Consider the following 18164-nt stretch of genomic DNA (forward strand, 5'->3'; position numbering starts at 1 on the left):
ACAGAGTGGTTGAAAGGATCAAAGGAGAATGAATAGATAGAAATGTAAATTATCACTACAATTAACAAAAAGAATATGAGTCTCTGAATCAGAAGGCACAGGTTTAAGCCCCATTGCCTGATAGTGTTTATATGACTTTGAATAAATCACTTAATTTCTCTGGACTTCAGTTTATTCACCTGTAAAATAGAAAAGTTGAACTAAATGCTCTAAATCATTATTGTCAAACTCAGAAACAGGGGCAACTAAACCATATTTAAGGATCCTCACAGTCTCATATTGACTTTGAAAACTAAATATTAAAATTATCTATATTCTACTGTATTTTTATTTATTTTGTCAAATATTTCCCAATTACATTTTTATCTGGTTTAATCCCTCTACTTTGCAACTGCTACTCTACCTAGTTTCAGCTCCATGGAATAAGATGTCACTCCCAGGATAAATTCATCACTTGTAAACTCACCACCCTACAACTACTCAAGCTTTGAGGAAAGCCATCTCCCTCAAATTCCTCTCCCTTCTGATTGAACAGCTGGAAGGAAAAGTAGAAAACTCTTCCCAATGTCCTCCCTTATAGAGGGCAGAAGCTAGACTATCTCTACCTGCCTTTTCCCAGCTCTCTCACTCCCCCCTCTCTTCCCCTCCCTTTCTGCCTCCGTGTTTATCTCCCTCTCTAGACTACAAGCTTCTTGAGGACAGGGACTGTCTTTATTAACTGTTATCCCCAGGACTTAGAACAGTGCCTGGCACATAATGGGTTTATTGGACTGTAACCATGATCAACTGTGAAAGACTCAGCTACACTAATCAATACAATGATCCAAGACAATTAAAACAACCAATCCTGAAGCATATTTTTTCACTTTCTTTGTTTTTCTTGCTTTTTTTTTTGCAACATGGCTAGTGTAGAAATATGTTTTACATGACTTTACATATATAACTGATTTATGCTTGCCTTCTCAATGAATGGGGGAGGGGCTAGAGAAAGAGAATTTGGAACTCAACAATTTTTAAATTAACATTAAAATAAATAAATAATTTTAATAAGTAAATGTTTATTGAATATTGGATTGTTTCCAGCTACACATGACATCTCTGCTCTAAATGGTCTCTTTCAGTTCAAAGAAAAATCTCCTAGTGCCTAATAAATATACAAACCTGCTAAGGAAAAGAAGGTCCTGATCTGGGGATGGGGAAAGGCATAATTTTCAAATATAGGGCACTGAGGAAGAGGGTCCTGACTGAGGTAATTCATCGAAGGAAAGATGGGATAGATAGCCAAAGGATAGCATATTGATAGAAGGTAGGTGCTATCAGAAGTTGGAAGAGACGTAAAGACAAACTTTACATCCTTAATAATTTTATCTATTGCCCTGATAGACTTTTTTGGGGGGAAGAGGGATAGGGAAGACTGGGTTGTCTTCCTATCTCACCAAAGTTAGAAGTGCAGCAGCCACTCACAGACCTGATCTCAACACTGATCAGATAAGATTTTTTAACATGAAATTTTATCACAATCAGTCCTATTATAATATTAATGGAAGGAAAAAACTTAAGTATTACCTTTGGATTTCAGCATTAATATTACTCGAATTGATGCTCATGATGATGTCATCTGACTGTTAATAACCAAAATTCTCTTTTACTTTTTACTTATTAAAAATGAAAACCTTCAAAGATGTCTTCAGCTTTAGAGCTCAAGTAGATACAAAGAAGTCTGTAAGAAACAAACATATTGAAAATAGTAACAGAATAAATTATTTCTGAAAGGAATAAATGTAAAACAAAAGATGTGGTTCCGAAAGAATTAATTTTAAGATACATAAATAGAGCCTAAACTCTCTTGACCTATATTCTTGATTCACAAAGACCATTCCTTTTCGTTAACACAAGTGACCAAAAAGATCAAAGAATTCCCAAACAGATAACTTCTTGTCTATTTTCCCCTGCCTTTACCCATGAGATTGAGAGGCCTGGAGAGGTGAGGTAAGAGAATTCCAAAAAAACTACAACCTTTCCTTTTCTTTCTGGTACCCTTCCTCAATAATAAGTCATCTGAATAATACATGGTCATTCAGTTAAAGAACAAAACTACTACTTCATAAGGAAACTTCAAGATATAAATTCTAAACAGGCAGATAATTTACAAGTATACAAATGATATCTAGCTGCGAAATCCAATGAATGGCCTTTTCTCAATCTTCATTCTCCTTGACCTCTCTGCAGTCTTTGACAGTGTTGGTCACTCTCTCCTGCTTGACAGTCTCTTCTCTAGGATTCCTGACACTATCTCCCAGTTTTCTTCTTACCTATCTGATTACTACTTCTCTTTCCTGGATCCTCCTCCAGATCACACCTTTTAGGAGTCCCACAGGGTTCCTGGGTCTTCTCTTCTCCTTCCATACTACTTCACTTGGTGATTTCATCAGTTCCCATAGATTTAATTACCATCTCTATGCTGATGATACGAGAAGCTAGGTAGCACAGTGGATAGAGCACAGGGCCTAGAGTCAGGAGGACCTATCAAATCCAGCCTCAGACACTTACTAGTTATGTGACCCTGGGCAAGTCACTTAATCCTGTTGGCCTCGGGTTTCCTCACCTGTAAAATGAGCTCGAGAAGGAAATAGCAAATCACTCCAATATCTTTGCCAAGAAAACCCCAAATAGCACATGAAACAAATGAATAACAAAAAAAGCTGATAATTCTCAAATCTACCTATTCTGCCAACCTCCAAGCTTACAGCTCCAACTGCCTTTCAGACACGCTGAAATAGATTAAACTTACTATGTCCAAAATAGAACTCATTATCTTTCCCCCTAAATCCTCCCCAATTCTTACCTTATCCTGTTACTGTCAAGGTCAGTCCCTCATGCTAAAAACATAGGAGTCATCATAATGAATTCTCTACTATCTCTCACATCTCAAACCCAAGCTGTAGTCTTTAGTGGTCCCCATTTCTATTTGAATTTGATACCACTGGTCTACATACAGGCACATATACATGCACGTACCTACACATGCACACATAGTTTGGTACTGTAATAAATTAAACTCAGTGAGACAAAAAGGAAAGAGAGTTTAAGAGGGAGGTTGTATGCACGAGCAAAACAAACCCAATCTCAGAGGGGGATCATAAAAGGAGGATTAAAAGGAAATACAGTCTAAGAACCAATTATTGGGGTCAGAATAAAGTGAAGTAGAAAAAGATATCGAAGAGGAAATGGATTGCTTCTACAAATCACTTGTGTTGATCACATTATTTCTCTTTTATAACCTTCTTCAAAATCATTGGAAACAGATTAATTGCTCATCAATCAGCCACATGCAAAATAATAAAAGTTATAATATTACTTAAATTAGTTTACTTATTCAGTGCCATATTCTTCAAACTATGAAAGGATTACTTTATAAAGCTAGAAAAAATAATAACAAAATTCATCCAGAGAGACAAATTATCAAAACTCTTCAAAGAAGTAAGGGGAAAAAAATAGATGGGAAAGGATAGGGCCTAGCAATACCAAATCTCAAACTATATTATCAAGTAGTAATTATTAAAGCCATTTGGTAAAGGTAAAAATAGGCAAGTTGATTAGTGCAACAGATTGAAGTAAAAAGTAAATGAACATTGTAGTATGATGTTCAATAAACCCAGAGACTCTGACTACCAAAGTAAAGGCAAAAACTGTGGGAAACAACTAGATGGAACTGCTGAAGAAAATTAGCTTTCTGATTCTGATCAGGGAATTCCCAATTTGCAAATCTGTTTCTCATAGTGAAACTAATTGAACAGCTATTTGATTACTGGCACTTTTGTCTCTGGTCTGCTGTTTCGTCTTTCTCAGGTTAGAGACTGGCTCAGTAAAATCCTGTTAACAAGATTAACAATTCACACTAACTGTTTATACATTTTGACCCAGCAATACCACTACTAGATCTGTATCCCAAAAAGATCAAAGGAAAAGGAAAAGGTCCTATCTGTACAAAAATATTGATAGCAGTTCTTTTTGTAGTGCCAAAGAATTGGAAATTGAGGAGATGCCCATCAACTGGGGAATGGCTGAACAAGCTGTGATTTATGACTGTGATGGAATACTATTTTGCAAACAGAAATAAGGAGCAGCATGATCCAAGTTTTTTCTCAGAAAAACCTGAGAAGACTTATATGAACTAATGCAAAGTGAAGTGAGCAGAACCCGGAAAAACACCGTGCACAGTAACAGCAATATTTTAAGAATGATCAACTCTGAAAGACTTATCTACTCTGACCAAGGTAATGATCCAAGATAATTCCAAAGCACCCATGATGAAAAATACTATCTACCTCTGGAGAGAGACCTGATGAACTATGAGTGCAGACTGAAGTATTTTTTTTTAGTTTCTTCATTTTTCTTGGGTTTTTTGCATATGTTTCCTTTTCCAACATGGGTAATATGGAAACATGTTTTGCATTATTTCCACATATATAATCAGTATCATATTGCTTGCCTTGTCAAGAGGTGGGGGAGGGAGGGAGAGAATTTGGAACTCAAAATTTTTTAAAATGAATTTTAAAATTTTTTACATGGAATTGGGAAAGATTTAAGAAAATAAAAATATGTATATTTTTTAAAACTATCTCATGACACAATAAGTTCCAAATGTATTCATGATTTAAATTCTAGATGTAAAAAGCTTTGTTATAAATTAGAGAGTGGAAGGAGATCATTAAAAACTTTTTTCACAAACAAAATCAATGGAGCTAATTGCTATAGAAGGAAAACAACTAGAAAAAAAAATCTTCCCTTATGTAGCTCCAACAAGTAGAGATGACGGTAACCAAATGGATCACAGGCCAATTTTCCATTGCTGAATGTAACAGGACTCTCTTGATCCAAAGGCAGTCTCCAAGGAATCATACTGTGTAATGAGTATAGACTCTTCTAGTTCCAAACTAAATCTTCCTACTGGCAGAGTTTGTAATTGGAAGCATCTTCACCAGTGAGGAAAGAACTGAGGTACTGCCTTGAGTCCTAGCAATAGTATAGAGAATTAGAAGCATGTGACCTCATTTAACTGGATGCAGTAACAGGGCTTCTGGAGTTTGGATCTTGACCTCTCCTCTGGCTGATAACAAAAGAAATTATCTCCAGGCATTGCTCCTACTCTTCTTTCTCTCCACTAGAGAGCAGCCTCTTGAATTTGTTCCCTCTCTTCCTTTATCAAGTTTGAGCAAAAGAGGCAGCTTGTCACGTTCTTCTACTTTGCTGTCTTTTCCCTAGGATTGATTAGAGACTCAGCCCTTCTCTCCACTTCTTTCCTCCACTCTGCTAGAAACTGAAAAGTCTACAAAGCACCATACAGATTAGCTCAACTAGGCTTAGTAGAAGTATCAATCCATTATAATCTTCTTTAAAGGAATAATCTGTGTCTTGTACTTTAAGAATGATTTTTTAAGGATTCTATTCTATTTTTGTGATTGGGAGTCATTTTTATAGATTTGCACATTCATTACTGTATTAAAAGTTTATGCAATCACCCATTCCATCTACCTGATAGTTCAATAGATTCTAGATCGGTATGTTCGTTATTGAACTAAGGATTCCCCTACAGTTCATGGGCTCAGAGTCCCATTGAAGTTCTCTTTCTCAAGCAAAATTGTGTACTTATTTTGTGGGGTTCTACTTTCCAGCCATTATGTCAAAGGCCTAGAAAGATCCACAAGTTCTGGCCCCAAAAAGATTTAAGGGTATAGCAGATTGGACAGTTGGTAACAGTTTGCTTAACAGGGAGACAAATTTATAAGCTTTGTTATGTATCAGAAGACATACATACAAGAGAAGGCAAGACCCACACAGAATCTCTACTTGTGAAACAGTAAAAGCTGTTGATTCTGCCTCTTCAGTTAGCAGATAAGGATCATCAATTTCACCAAAACACGAGGACCTTTTACTCTCAATTAATTACTCACTCTGGGACAAGGCCTAGCTCTGTATGTTTCTAACAGAAAGACTAGCTGGACAAAAACGTGCTCATAGGTATAACAAAATAAGTGTGACAGTATCCCATGCTGTTAAAAAGACCAGCAGAAAGACTAAAGCACACATCCCCCTTTTGAGCCAAAAAAAGTGAAGTGTAAGGAAAGAATGAGGTGACTGACAGTGAAAATGGAGAATACTTAAAAGGTAAAAATAGCCAAAAAGAGTGAAGATATTAGAAATACAATGTAGAGGCAGTTGTAATACTGAGTATCTTAGCCACTACTACCAGCAAACAATTGTCCCTTCGTAACCATTATATGGGGCACCTGGGTGGCACAGTGGATAGAGTGTTGGGCCTGGAGTAAGGAGGACTTGAGTTCAAGTCCAGTCTCAGATACTTACTAGCTGTGTGACTCTGGGCACCCTATTGGCCTCAAGTTTCCTCATCTATAAAACAAGCTGGAGAAGGAAACGGCAAACCACTCCAGTATTTTTTCCAAGAAAACCCCAAATGGGGTCACAAAGAGTCAGATACAACTGAATGACTAAACAACAACAACCACACGAATCATTTTATAACTTCTGGATGAATTATAAGAAAGAGCTATTTAGCTGATCATTAAGTGATAGATTACAATGTTAAACCACTTGCACTCAGTTCATTAGAACTGTCAGTTTCAGGAGTTAGAACAAATCTTAAAAAATATCTAGTATTCTAGTTCAAGCCCTATTTGAATAGGAATCTCTTCCAAAATATACCCACAATTGGTCATCAGTGGCTCCACTTGAAGACTTCTCTTGTTTGTTTGGGGTTTTTTGTTTTTTATTGGTTAGGCAATGGGGTTAAGTGACTCTGCCCAGGGTCACCCAGCTAGTAGGTGTTATGTGTCTAAGGCTGGTTTTGAACTCAGCTCCTCCTGAATCCAGGGCTGGTGCTCTATCCACTGCACCACCTAGCTGCCCCTTGAAGACTTCTCTTTACAGAAAATCGAATTACCTCCTAAAATGGCCTGTTCTACTCTGGAATGTCTCTGTTAGAAAATTTTCTTACATGAAGCCAAAATATACACCTCCACAACTTCTACCCATTACTATTAGTTCTGCCCTCAGGGGTCAAGAAGAATAAATCTAATCCCCTTCTAACAGGTCTACCACCACCAACTACAAAAAGTTCTCCTGTGTGTCACTCTAAAAACAGTGTTAATTACATTTTCACCAGAAAAAGAATTAACTTATGATTATCTAGACCAATTACACACATGCCTCAAAACCATTCCATTTAACTAGTTACCATCATGCTGACTGAAAATTGCAAGATCACAGATTTAGAACTGAAGGGGACCTTAAAGGTTACCACTCCAATCCCTTCATTTGACAGATGAGGAAACTAAGGGCTAGAGAGTATAAGTGATTCGCCCTTAAGAGTCACAAAGGCACTATAAAGTTGTAGAACTAATAGAGTAATTATTAGAATAGTAGCTACTTATGATAAGTCTCTGTTCCTCTTCTCCAACAACAGCCTTAAAAATAGTTTGATGAAATCACATAATGTCAGAATTAGAAGTAACCTAATACTATAGTACAGCAGAAAGAACCCTGTGTCATTTGGTTTCCGACCTCATCATTCAACCAGAGTCATCAAAATTACCAGTGACCTCATAATTGTCAAATCTGACAATCTTGTCTCAGTCATTTTTCTCGGCTATCTGCTGCATTTGCTACTGCTCACCACCCTCTTCTGCAAGATACTCTATCCTCTTTCCAGTCTCTCCTGACACTATTATCCCATCTCTCCTTTCTGAATGTCTTTCAGATGGAATTTCTAGTTTTCCTCTTAAACCCTTCCAAATTCCTTTGCTAGCTCATCATCCCTAGCCTACCCCCTGTGGATATTACCCAAGCTTCTGTCCTAGGCCCTCTTCTCTTTCTACCCACTCTAAGTACCCTCTCATCAGATCCCATGGATTTATTATCTCCATTCATACAACTCACAGATGTACAGATATGTAGACTGCAATGTGCTGGTAAATATTTTAACTGGCTTGACAGAAGAAAAAAATATATATAGAACACTGTATTACTAACATTTAAGTTTAATCTGTTTTACTAACATTTTCTCCATCATTCTTTTATCTAGACCATCAACAAAACAATAAATCAGGCCCTGATTTATATCATTTGCAGATTTCCAAGTTGTAAATGCTTACAATGAAAATTCAACAAACAGCAGTCAGCTGGCTCCAGGATGGCCCTATTTATAGATATAACCTAAATCTAGATTCAAATTTATAGATATAGGCAGAAATAGAGATATATAGACATAGACACAGATACAGACATAGATCTCCAGCCAGTTTCTCCACAATCTTCAGTCTCATCTATTGGACATTTCAAACTAAATGTTCAAACTAAACTAAATTGAGATTTCTTAGCTGTACAAGTCCAAGGCAGAACTCATCTTTTCCCCAAAACCCACCCTTCTTCCTCCCTTCCCTGTTGAAGGCATCACCATTTTTCCAGTCTGTCAAGTTTGTAATCTTGGATTCTTTATACTGGATTCTTTACTCATCTCTCATCCTACCTAGCCCATCAGTTGCCAAATATTTCCATTTCTACCTCCAGAAAAACCCCTTCTTTCTACTCACACAGCCATCACTCTAGTTCAGGCCGTCATCACCTCTCACTTATATTTGTGCCTCCTAATTGATCTCCCTGCCACACTGGGTGTGGAGTGAAGATGAACTGAGTTGATACACGGCCTCAGACACTTAACTAGCTAATCATATGACCCTGGAAAAGTCACTTAATCTCTTCTGTCTGCCTCAGTTTCCTCAACTATAAAATAGGGATAATTATAGCACCTACCTTGTAGGGTTACCTTGAGAATTAAATTTGTAAAAAGTGCTTAGCACAGTGCCTGACATATAGTAAGCACTATATTTGTGTGTGTATGTGTACATACACAAGTATATATATATACATATAAGCATATATGTATATATATATATACACATATATATATACACACACACACATACACACACGTATGTAAATGTTTATTTCCTTCCCTTCCCACTCCAGTCCATCTTACACATCTCTGCCATAGTGATTTTTCTCGAGTGAAGATCTAAACATGTCAGTCCCCTTCTTAAACAATGCCAATGGATCCCAAATCCTCTAGAATCAAATATAAGCACCTCCATTAAGCCTTTTTAATCTCATCTCCAACAGATTGCCCTCTCTTATTATCCCCCCATCTTCAATGTCTATCTACTGGTTCCTTCCCTACTACCTTCAAACATGCACACATCTCCCTCAACCTCAAAAAACCCTCATCTGATCATTTCATCCCACTAATTATCATCCTATATCTCTTCTACCCTTTGTAGCTGAAGTCCAGACAGTACCACAGGTCCCTCCACTTTCTCTCCTCTGTCTTCTTAACTATCTAAAATCCAGCTCTCATTCAACTGAAACTGCTCTCTCTAAAGTTACTAAGATCTCTTAATTGCCAAATCCAATGTCCTTTTATCAAAGGTGATCCTTCTTGACCTCTCTGTAGCCTTTGACACTGTTGATCACCCTCTCCTTGATACTCTCTTCTTCCTAGGCTCTCAGGGCACCATTCACTCCTCCTACCTATCAAACTGCTCCTTCTCAGTCTCCTTTGCTAGCTCCTCATTCAGGTCACGCCCTTAACCCTAGATGTCTCACAGGGCTCCATTTTGGACCCTCTTTTCCCTCTCTATTCTTCACTCTGTGATCTCATCAGCTCCCACAGATTTAATTATCATCTCAATGCTGATGATTCTCAAATCCACTGAACCCCACCCCCACCCCAGTCTCACAGCTCCAACTGCCTTTCAGACACCTCAAACTGAATGTGTAGTAGCTATCTGAAAATCAACATGTCCAAACTATACTCATTATCTTTCCCCCAAATCCTCTCCCCCTACCTCCTAACATTCCCTTTACAATAGAGGGCAATACCATCCTCCCAGTCCCTACGAGGTATCCTTGACTACTCCCTCTCTCTAACCTCCCCATATTCAATCTCTTCCCAAGATCTGTCAATTTCACCTTTTCAGCATCTCTCCAATACACCCCCTTCTTTCCTCTGATACTGCCATCACTCTGATGTAGGCTCTCATCACCTCAAGACTAGACTACTGCAATAGCCTGATAGTGGGTCTGCTTGCCTTAAGTCTCTCCCCACTCAATCTATCCTCCATTCAGCCATGGAAGTGATTTTCCAAAAACACAAGTCCAACCATGTAACCCTTCTTCTCTATATTATCTCCAGGATATTTGGCATTCAAAGTCCTTCATAACCTACCCTCCCCTCAACTTCTCAGTCTTCTAGAACCTTACTGTCTGCTACACACCTTTTGATCCAGTGACACTGGCCTCTTTGCTGTTTCACTGTTTCACAAACAAAACACTAACTTTCAACTCCAGGCATTTTCTCTGGCTGTCCCCCTCTGCCTAGAATGGTTTCCTTTGTCATCTCTCCAGGCTTCTTTCAAGTTCCAGCTAAAATCTGATCTTCTACTAGAAGCCTTTCCCACCCCTTCTTAATTGTAATGCCTTCCCTCTGTTAGTTATTTCCTATTTACCCTGTATGGATCTTGTTCATACTTATTTGTTTGCTTATGGTCTCCCTCCTTAGAGGGTAAGGTCACTGAAGGAGAAATTGACCACAAGTCAACCCTTATTGACTTAGGGACTGAGCCCCAACCTATCTTTCCAGCATCATTGCACCTACTACAATCTGCCACCTACCCAAACTGGCTTTGTACATTAGGCACTTCCTCATCATCTTTATCTCTTAGAATCTGTTTTTTTTTTCAAGACCCTGCTGAAACACCAGGAAGCCTTTCCTGATTCTCCTAACTGATGGGATACTTCTTCCCATACAACCTTGTATTCAACTACTTTGTTGTCATTCTAATTATATTTATTCTTTATATACCTGTTTTCTTCTGAATTAAAAGGGAGTAAGCAGGTCCTTTGGAGTATGAAATATTTTATTCTTTGTATGTGAATCCTTAGCCTGTGAATGGCATATAGTAGGCACTTAATAAATACTTACTTGATTGACTGGTTTTGAAAGCAGAGGACCTAATATCTTGGTGCAGCCATTTGTTATCTGTGTGACCTTGGATAAATCAATTCACCTCTCTGAGCCTAGATTTTCTCAACCATAAAAGGGGGGGAGGGGAAAGAGACTTGTACTAGATGACCTGTAGATCTACACTGTAAGCCTGAGGTTCCCAAACTTATTTGGCCTACCACCCTCCCCTTTTTTGGGGGGGTAGGTAACAGGTTAAGTAACTTGCCCAGGGTCACACAGCTAGTAAGTGTAGAGTGTCTGAAGCCACATTTGAACTCAGGTCCTCCACTATGCCACTTAGCTGCCTCTTAGAAAAAATTACTCAGCACTCCCCTGGAAATGTACTTTCTTTAACCCTTTAATGGCTTTTTTAAAAATGTGCATCACTTCAAAAAAATATTAAATGTTTTTAAATGACACATTTAAATTTAATAATTTATTGTGGGTTTTCCCCTGCATTGAAATTTTGATGACAAAAGCATCATGTAACCATATAGTATAAGCAATTTATTACATGAACATATTCCTGCCTATGCATGCTGGATTCCACTCAATGCAGGGCACATCTGCTTGTTAAGACCTGTCTGTGGACTGTTCACCACTGATCCCTTAAAACTTGCATTTTATGTGTTTATTTAGAAAGCAATGTAATCGCTACTACTTTAACTGTCAGACAACAAATGAAACACATAGGAATGGTTTTTCAAAATTTTCTTATTTTCTCTTCTTTCCTTATGCTTCCACCACCCCTTATTTTTATTCAACGCCGCTGCCCCCCCCCCACTGCACAGGAAGCTACTACGGCGGCTGCCCTCCCATGTTGGGGAGGGGAAGACTGTACCCCCCGATTTGGGAACCTCAGGTTCTCAGTTTCTGCCTGAGGAACTGGTTTTCTCACTCAGAAACTCAGTTTCTGACTCAGGAAACTGGTCTGTTTGCAAAGAGAGACCCACAGAGGCTAAAAGACTTGCCCCAAATCACCCAAGATTGAAACCAGAACCCAGTTCTGATTTCCGGTCCATGGTCATTTTAACACTGTAACAACAGTAACTGACCCTAATATGGCAATTAAAAGTTGACAAAGCAATTTCTCCACCTCAGAGGGAGAGAGTGAGGAAACACTAAACTGTGAGAGCTGCTTCTCTGGCCTTTTATCTGGAACGCCATTCCCACCCAGCTCAGGCAATGTTGTGGAGTGTTCCTAAGACTAAATGCTAAGTTACAAAGTGAGCAGCAACACTGCAACAGTAACTGAGGTACCTCGCTGAGACTACAGTCTCATACGTCCAGCCAACAGATTGTGTCACCGAAAGATGACTGTAGGCACAGAAGAGAAAGAAAGAAAGAAAGAAAGAAAGAAAGAAAGAAAGAAAGAAAGAAAGAAAGAAAGAAAGATTAAGAAAGAAAGAAAGAAAGAAAGAAAGAAAGAAAGAAAGAAAGAAAGAAAGAAAGAAAGAAAGAAAGAATTTCTGCCCTAAGAAAAACCTAGAACCAATTTTCCAAAAAGTTAAAACACTTAGAAGAGATATAGAAAAGGGAAGGAGACCACCCGCCCCAACTGCACCAAATCCAAGGCGCCCCCCCTCCCCGTATCAGAGATGCCCCTCCTACTCCCCAGCATCACCCCTCTCCCTCCCCCAGGGCTCCTTCGAGGACTCCAGCAGCCCCCTCCCCCAATCATGCACCCCTCCCCTTCCCCACTCGTTACCTCAGCAGGTGTCAGCCGCCCCCACAGATGTCCTCAGGCTGCAGTCCCGAAGGGCCTAACCTCCAAACTACACCGAACCACCTAGCCCAGCTGGCCCCCGGCATAGAGAGATGGGTGGAGGGCGTAGTACAAACACTTTGCTGGGATGAGGGCGGGGAGGGGGGGAGGGGTGCAGCGTAGGGGGTGGGGGCTGGGGACTGACGGAACTCGGCGGCTTCTAGGACCGCGGGATCAGAAAAAGAAAGGGGTCAGGCTAAGGGGCTGGCCCTAAGGGAGATGAAGTTTACAACGGCCACTTCCGGTCGGTGGAGAGAGAGGCTGGGCTCCCTCCCTGTCCTCCCCCAGCTCCGCCTCTCCCCGCTCCTTCCCTCCGCCCCTCGTCCCCAGCCTCCCCATCTCTAGGATACGTGCGCACGGAATGCGAGGCTCTGATTGGAAGAGCGGGAGGCCGGGCGAGGGAAGCGAGGCCTCCGGGAGAGGAAGGGGGAAAGTTGCAGAAGCTGCGCTTGCGCGCCGTCCCTCGCTAGCGAGGCGCCTCTGTCTGCACACGCACCTGCTCGAACCGGGTGTCTGGGCTGGGGAGCTGCCGCCTCAGAATGAAAGGGAAGAGAGGGTGGTGCCCAAAGGTTTGAATCTGGTTTTACAGAGTGAAAAACTTTGCCTCACTTTCCTCCTTGATCTCTGAGATCTTTCCGTAAGCTTTAAGTTCCATTTCGGCCGCCCCGTCCCCCACCCTGGTTATTGTTCGGTCACCAATGAGCTCAAAAATCAATAGCTCCCTAAGTCTGAGTCTGGTTAAGTTAAGACGTAGGTCAGTTCACATCTCTCCATGATCTAGGGCTCCCTTGCCTTTCCAACCTTATCCACTTTTTTTTTTTTGGCAACCGAAGTTAAGTGGCTTGCCCGGGGTCACATCTAGTAAGTTTAAAGTGTCTGATAACGGATTAGAACTCAGGTCCTCCTGACGTCAAGGCCGGAGTTCTATCTACTGCCACCTAGTCGCCCCCTTATCCACTCTTACAGATACTCCTTGCAATCTCAACAGTCAATAAGCATTTATTAAACGCCCCCCACGTGCCTGGCACTGTGCTAAGTGCTGAGAATAGGAAGAAAGGCAAAAGTCTGCTCCAAAGGAGCTTACAGTCTAACGGGGCGACAGGGTGCAAACAGCTAAGTACAAACGAGTTATATAGAAGATATATTGGAGACAACAAAAGGAAGGCATTATCATTAAGGGGGATCAGGTTTCTCACGTAAGGTGGGATTTTAGCTGGGATTTGAGGGAAGCGAGGAGGGAAAGCATCGCAGGGATGAGAGACAACCATTGAAAACGCCCGGGAGTCTGGAGATGAGTGCCCCTGGATCGGTAGAGTATGGGGAGTGGTGTATTAAGGTGTAATTAAGGTGTAGGAAGGGGCCAGGTGGTAAGGGGCTTCGAATGTCAACCAGAGGACAAATCTCTTCCCACTTATGTCTTCCAGCTTCCCTTCCTTTTCTCCCCAAGTACCTCCGAAGCTCTACTTCCATCGGGAATGTGTTGAATTCTTACCCATTCTTTAAAGGGCCAACTAGAATGCCATCTCCTCCACAGAGCCTCTAAGGTTCCTTCCAGCCCTCGATTCTGTGACCTTCCACTCCCCCTTGTCAGTAACACCTTGCCCACCTTGGAAGTCAAATTGCGCTTCATTTTGAACCTTTCTAATGCATTAAAATATAGCAGTCTTTGTATCCTGTTCTCTAATGGAGGGCAGTTTTTAAATCTAAACTTTGTGTCTCCCTTAGTGCTTAACAGCGATAAGCACTGGACTTGATAAATGCATCTTGAATGAAAGATAGTGCCCTTTCCACCCCTTCCCCTCCATTCCTACGCGTCTATTCCCTTTCCTAATTCACCCCACAACGTATCCCTTAAATCTCTATTCTTTCTCCCTCCCTTGCCTTCCCTTCCTCAGCCTTCTAGTGTTCTTCTCAACCTCAAGCAAAGAGAAGACTGTGAGGGATTATTTTTCTTTATATTCTTTAATAACACCCATAGGAAGTAAATGATCCAAGTAAAAAGGTGCTTCATGGAATAGAAATATTACCCACATACTGCCCTTCCACAAACATTTTTCAAAATCAGGAAGCTATGCAACAGGTCTCCAAACAATATAACAGGTACTGGAAAATTCAAAACCTCTTTTGTTCTTCCGCTGGGGAAAGCTGATAGGGGTAAAGGAGGGGGAACAATAAGTGATAGTCAGAAAGTTGGTGGGCGATTTAACCATCTCCACCCCCTAGGTGTTAAATTCAAAGTGTTGTTATTATGTTGATTATATTCAATAGAACTCCTAAGTTCAGGTGACTTCCCCACCTGAGGAATGCCAGTAGTCCTTACAGTATTGAATTGCAGATGAAGTCAAAGAGACCAAAACCTGCATTATTTGGGTAACTGGAAGATCTTAAATAATTTGTTCTCAATATCAAATTAAAAAAACAAAACAAAACTGTTGAAACCTCATTCACCTATATTACAGTTAGAGGAAAAAATAGCTTCATGTTGCTTCACAGAGATGAAGATGGGGAAAAAAGAATGTGACTACTCCCATTTCTGTAGTGTTTTAAGACTAACAAACTATTTCCTCACAACACTTGGAGGCATATAGTACCCACTTTACAGATAAAGAAACTGAGACTCCTAGAAAGTTCAAAGAGCTAGAAAGTATAAGAGTTGGAGTCTGAATATGGGTCTCCTGAATTGTGCTAGGCTCCAGAGATAACCACAGTGAAACCATCTTTATTCTAAAGGAATTCACGTTTTAAGTGGGAAGAGGAGAGGAAAGGGAGAGCAAGACACCAATTATTGTATAAATATACACAAAATAAATATAAAGATAAATAAAAGGTAATTTGGGAGAGAGGATCAGGAAAGAGTCCAAGTAGAGTGACATGTCCCGCTTCTAGAAGGAAGAGAGAGATTTTATGAAACAAAAGGGAAAAGGGAGTGCATTCCAGGCAACTCAAATTCCAATTCAAAGTCAGAGATAAAGTGCTGTGAGGAATAGAAAGAAGGCCAATTTGGTGGACAGCCATATGGGGGGGGGGGATTAATGTCCAGTGAAGGTGGCCTGATAGGTCTAGGACCAGGTTGTGAAAGGCTTGAAAAGCTAAAGGAAATTCTATTTTATCCTACAGAAAATAAGTTTAAAAAGAAGACTCAGAAACTATGAAAAAAAGCAACAAATATTTTTCCTGAGCCTAGTATATGTAAGAATTATGATAAGCAGGAATCTGATTTTTTTATTATTTAATCCAAAAAGTTTTTTGTAAGAAATCATTAAGCTAGTCTATTCAAAGGCAATTGAATGTAATTACCACTATAAAACAGATTTTTTTTCAGAAGAGCTTTTGTCATTGTGCATACACTGAAATTTTATCTATGCTTTTGAAGTTCCAAATAAAAAGTTTGTATTGTTGGAGGCATAGGTTGACTGTTGATAATACTTGTCTTTCAGTTAATTATGAGCCTACAAGCTTAAAAGCTGTTCTTAGATTGCAGGTTCTCCCACTTTTGAATCACCTGCAGGGTAATTTCAGACAAAAGCATCCAGTGTGGTGCTTTCTTAAAGGAGAAGGAAAGAACATGGAAGACTGAGGCATGGTATTTTTTCTACCCTGCATCTGCTTTAGATCCTCTTTTTCATGTGAATTAAAGATAAAACACAAGAAATATATTCTGGATTTTGTAATATGAAGAAAATTAAAGTAGTTATAGCAAAAATAAAACTTTTAGGGCAACTTATATAATAAAAGGATGATTCTCCTTTGAGATAGATACCATGGAGGAAAATGTTTAAAAATAGAAAAAAAAACATTTGAAACAAAATAATGCTAAATATATATTATTTATTAATGTTGTGACCTTCCAGCAATTTCTGTCTTCCTTGATAGCCTTATTCCCCAACTTTCCCAATTCTTATTTAGAGCATCATTAAATCTGAACAATCATCTCTAGAGGGGCCACACATGACCCTCTCTCTTTGTAGCTAATTGCCAAATCCAACTGAGCCATTTCTCCATATTTTCCATGAGGTTTCTGAAGCACTGTACATAGCTGACCTTTGTCCTTGATATTTCTTACTAGTCTTTGCATCTTCTCACTGGAGGCCCTACCTACTCTTGTTCACTAATGTGACCTCTTGTTCTCACATTCCTGTCACGTCTCTTTATACTATACATTAGAGACTACATTCTTATGACTTCTTCATCACCAACCTTGATTTCTCCCCCCAAGTTCCAAATTTCAGTTGCCTTGTAGATTTTTCAGCCTGAAAGGTCCAAACATGATTTCAAAATTAGCATGTCTAGAACAAATCCACCACCACAACTAACAAACAAAATAGTTGTTCCAGTGAGGAAAGCAGTGGCAATAACACTGGATTTATTTAGATTCTTTAGGAGCAGAGTTCAAATCCTTCTAGGCTATTTACTACTTACATGACCTTGAAAAACTCAGTTACCACCAAGGGGCTACTCTTCCTTCTATGTAAAATAAGCAGAGGAGGTGATTACTTAATATTCTCTAAGTTTCCTTCCAGCTCCAGAAGCTAGGACTACAATTTCTGTCTTAATTACCTAATCATTCTCTCAGTCATCCCGGCTGTTCTGAAGCATCTGACTCCTCCCTTACTCTGACTCTCTACACCCGGTCAGTAGTCCATGTCAGAATGTCCCTTCCTTTCCCTCAACACCACAACCTGGACTTTTGAAGGAATATTTGTTTAGTTTACAAGTCTTTCAGTGCTGAGCCACGAATGTCCCTAAAAGTTATCTGGTGAATCCAGGATCATGCATGCTCCTTGTAGTTCAGCCCTTACTATGTTTAATAATAATAATCATGTTCAATGAAACCAAACCACACATCAGCAGTCTAATAACATAAGCAAGCAACATTTCATGCTATAGTTCTCCACCTCTTCAGTGAAAGGAGGGAGGTATATTTTCTTGTCTCTTCTATGGAACCAAAATTAGTCATTATAATTATACAATTTTCAGTTTCATTTTATTGTTATTTCTATTTATATTGTTATGATCATTCTATATACTGTTTTCCTGAACCTACTTATTCCATTTTGCCTAAGTTCATATAAGACAACTGAGGTAAGAGAATTTTTCTGTTTCAGTTTTATGACCGCCATTTCCTTAAGATAGTAAGAAGTAGCTGGAGCTTGAAAAATTTAGCCAACTTCAAAGTTGAGCACTAGCGATTAATTGGTTAGTCATAAGAAAATAACTGACTCAGCTTTATTACCTTTATTTACTTAGGATAAGCATGTCAAGTACCTAAATATAGTTCTTGTTTTAATGGTTAGTCTATAGATTCTCTAGTTTTATCCATGG

General features: G+C 39.5%; 1 protein-coding gene across 5 annotated transcripts in view; it reads right to left on the bottom strand.

Moving 5' to 3' along the window:
• Positions 1-13130, bottom strand: part of CCDC171 (coiled-coil domain containing 171) — a 501148-nt gene extending 488018 nt beyond the window's left edge. For 2 of the 5 annotated variants that reach the window (XM_020969724.2, XM_020969718.2), the window contains exons 1-2: positions 12786-13129; positions 1567-1720 (exon numbers count right to left, since the gene is read on the bottom strand). In XM_020969724.2, the coding sequence (XP_020825383.1) occupies positions 1567-1607 (41 nt within the window). In that variant the 5' untranslated portion in view covers positions 1608-1720; positions 12786-13129. Of the gene's footprint in view, positions 1-1566; positions 1721-12785 lie in introns of all 5 variants that reach the window. The other 3 variants (XM_020969723.2, XM_020969720.2, XM_020969719.2) reach the window with 2 other exon arrangements.
• Positions 13131-18164: the final 5034 nt, after the last annotated feature.

The sequence above is a fragment of the Phascolarctos cinereus genome, unplaced genomic scaffold (genome assembly GCF_003287225.1).
Source record: "Phascolarctos cinereus isolate Bilbo 61053 unplaced genomic scaffold, phaCin_HiC Scaffold_4;HRSCAF=312, whole genome shotgun sequence".
Lineage (NCBI taxonomy): Eukaryota > Metazoa > Chordata > Mammalia > Diprotodontia > Phascolarctidae > Phascolarctos > Phascolarctos cinereus.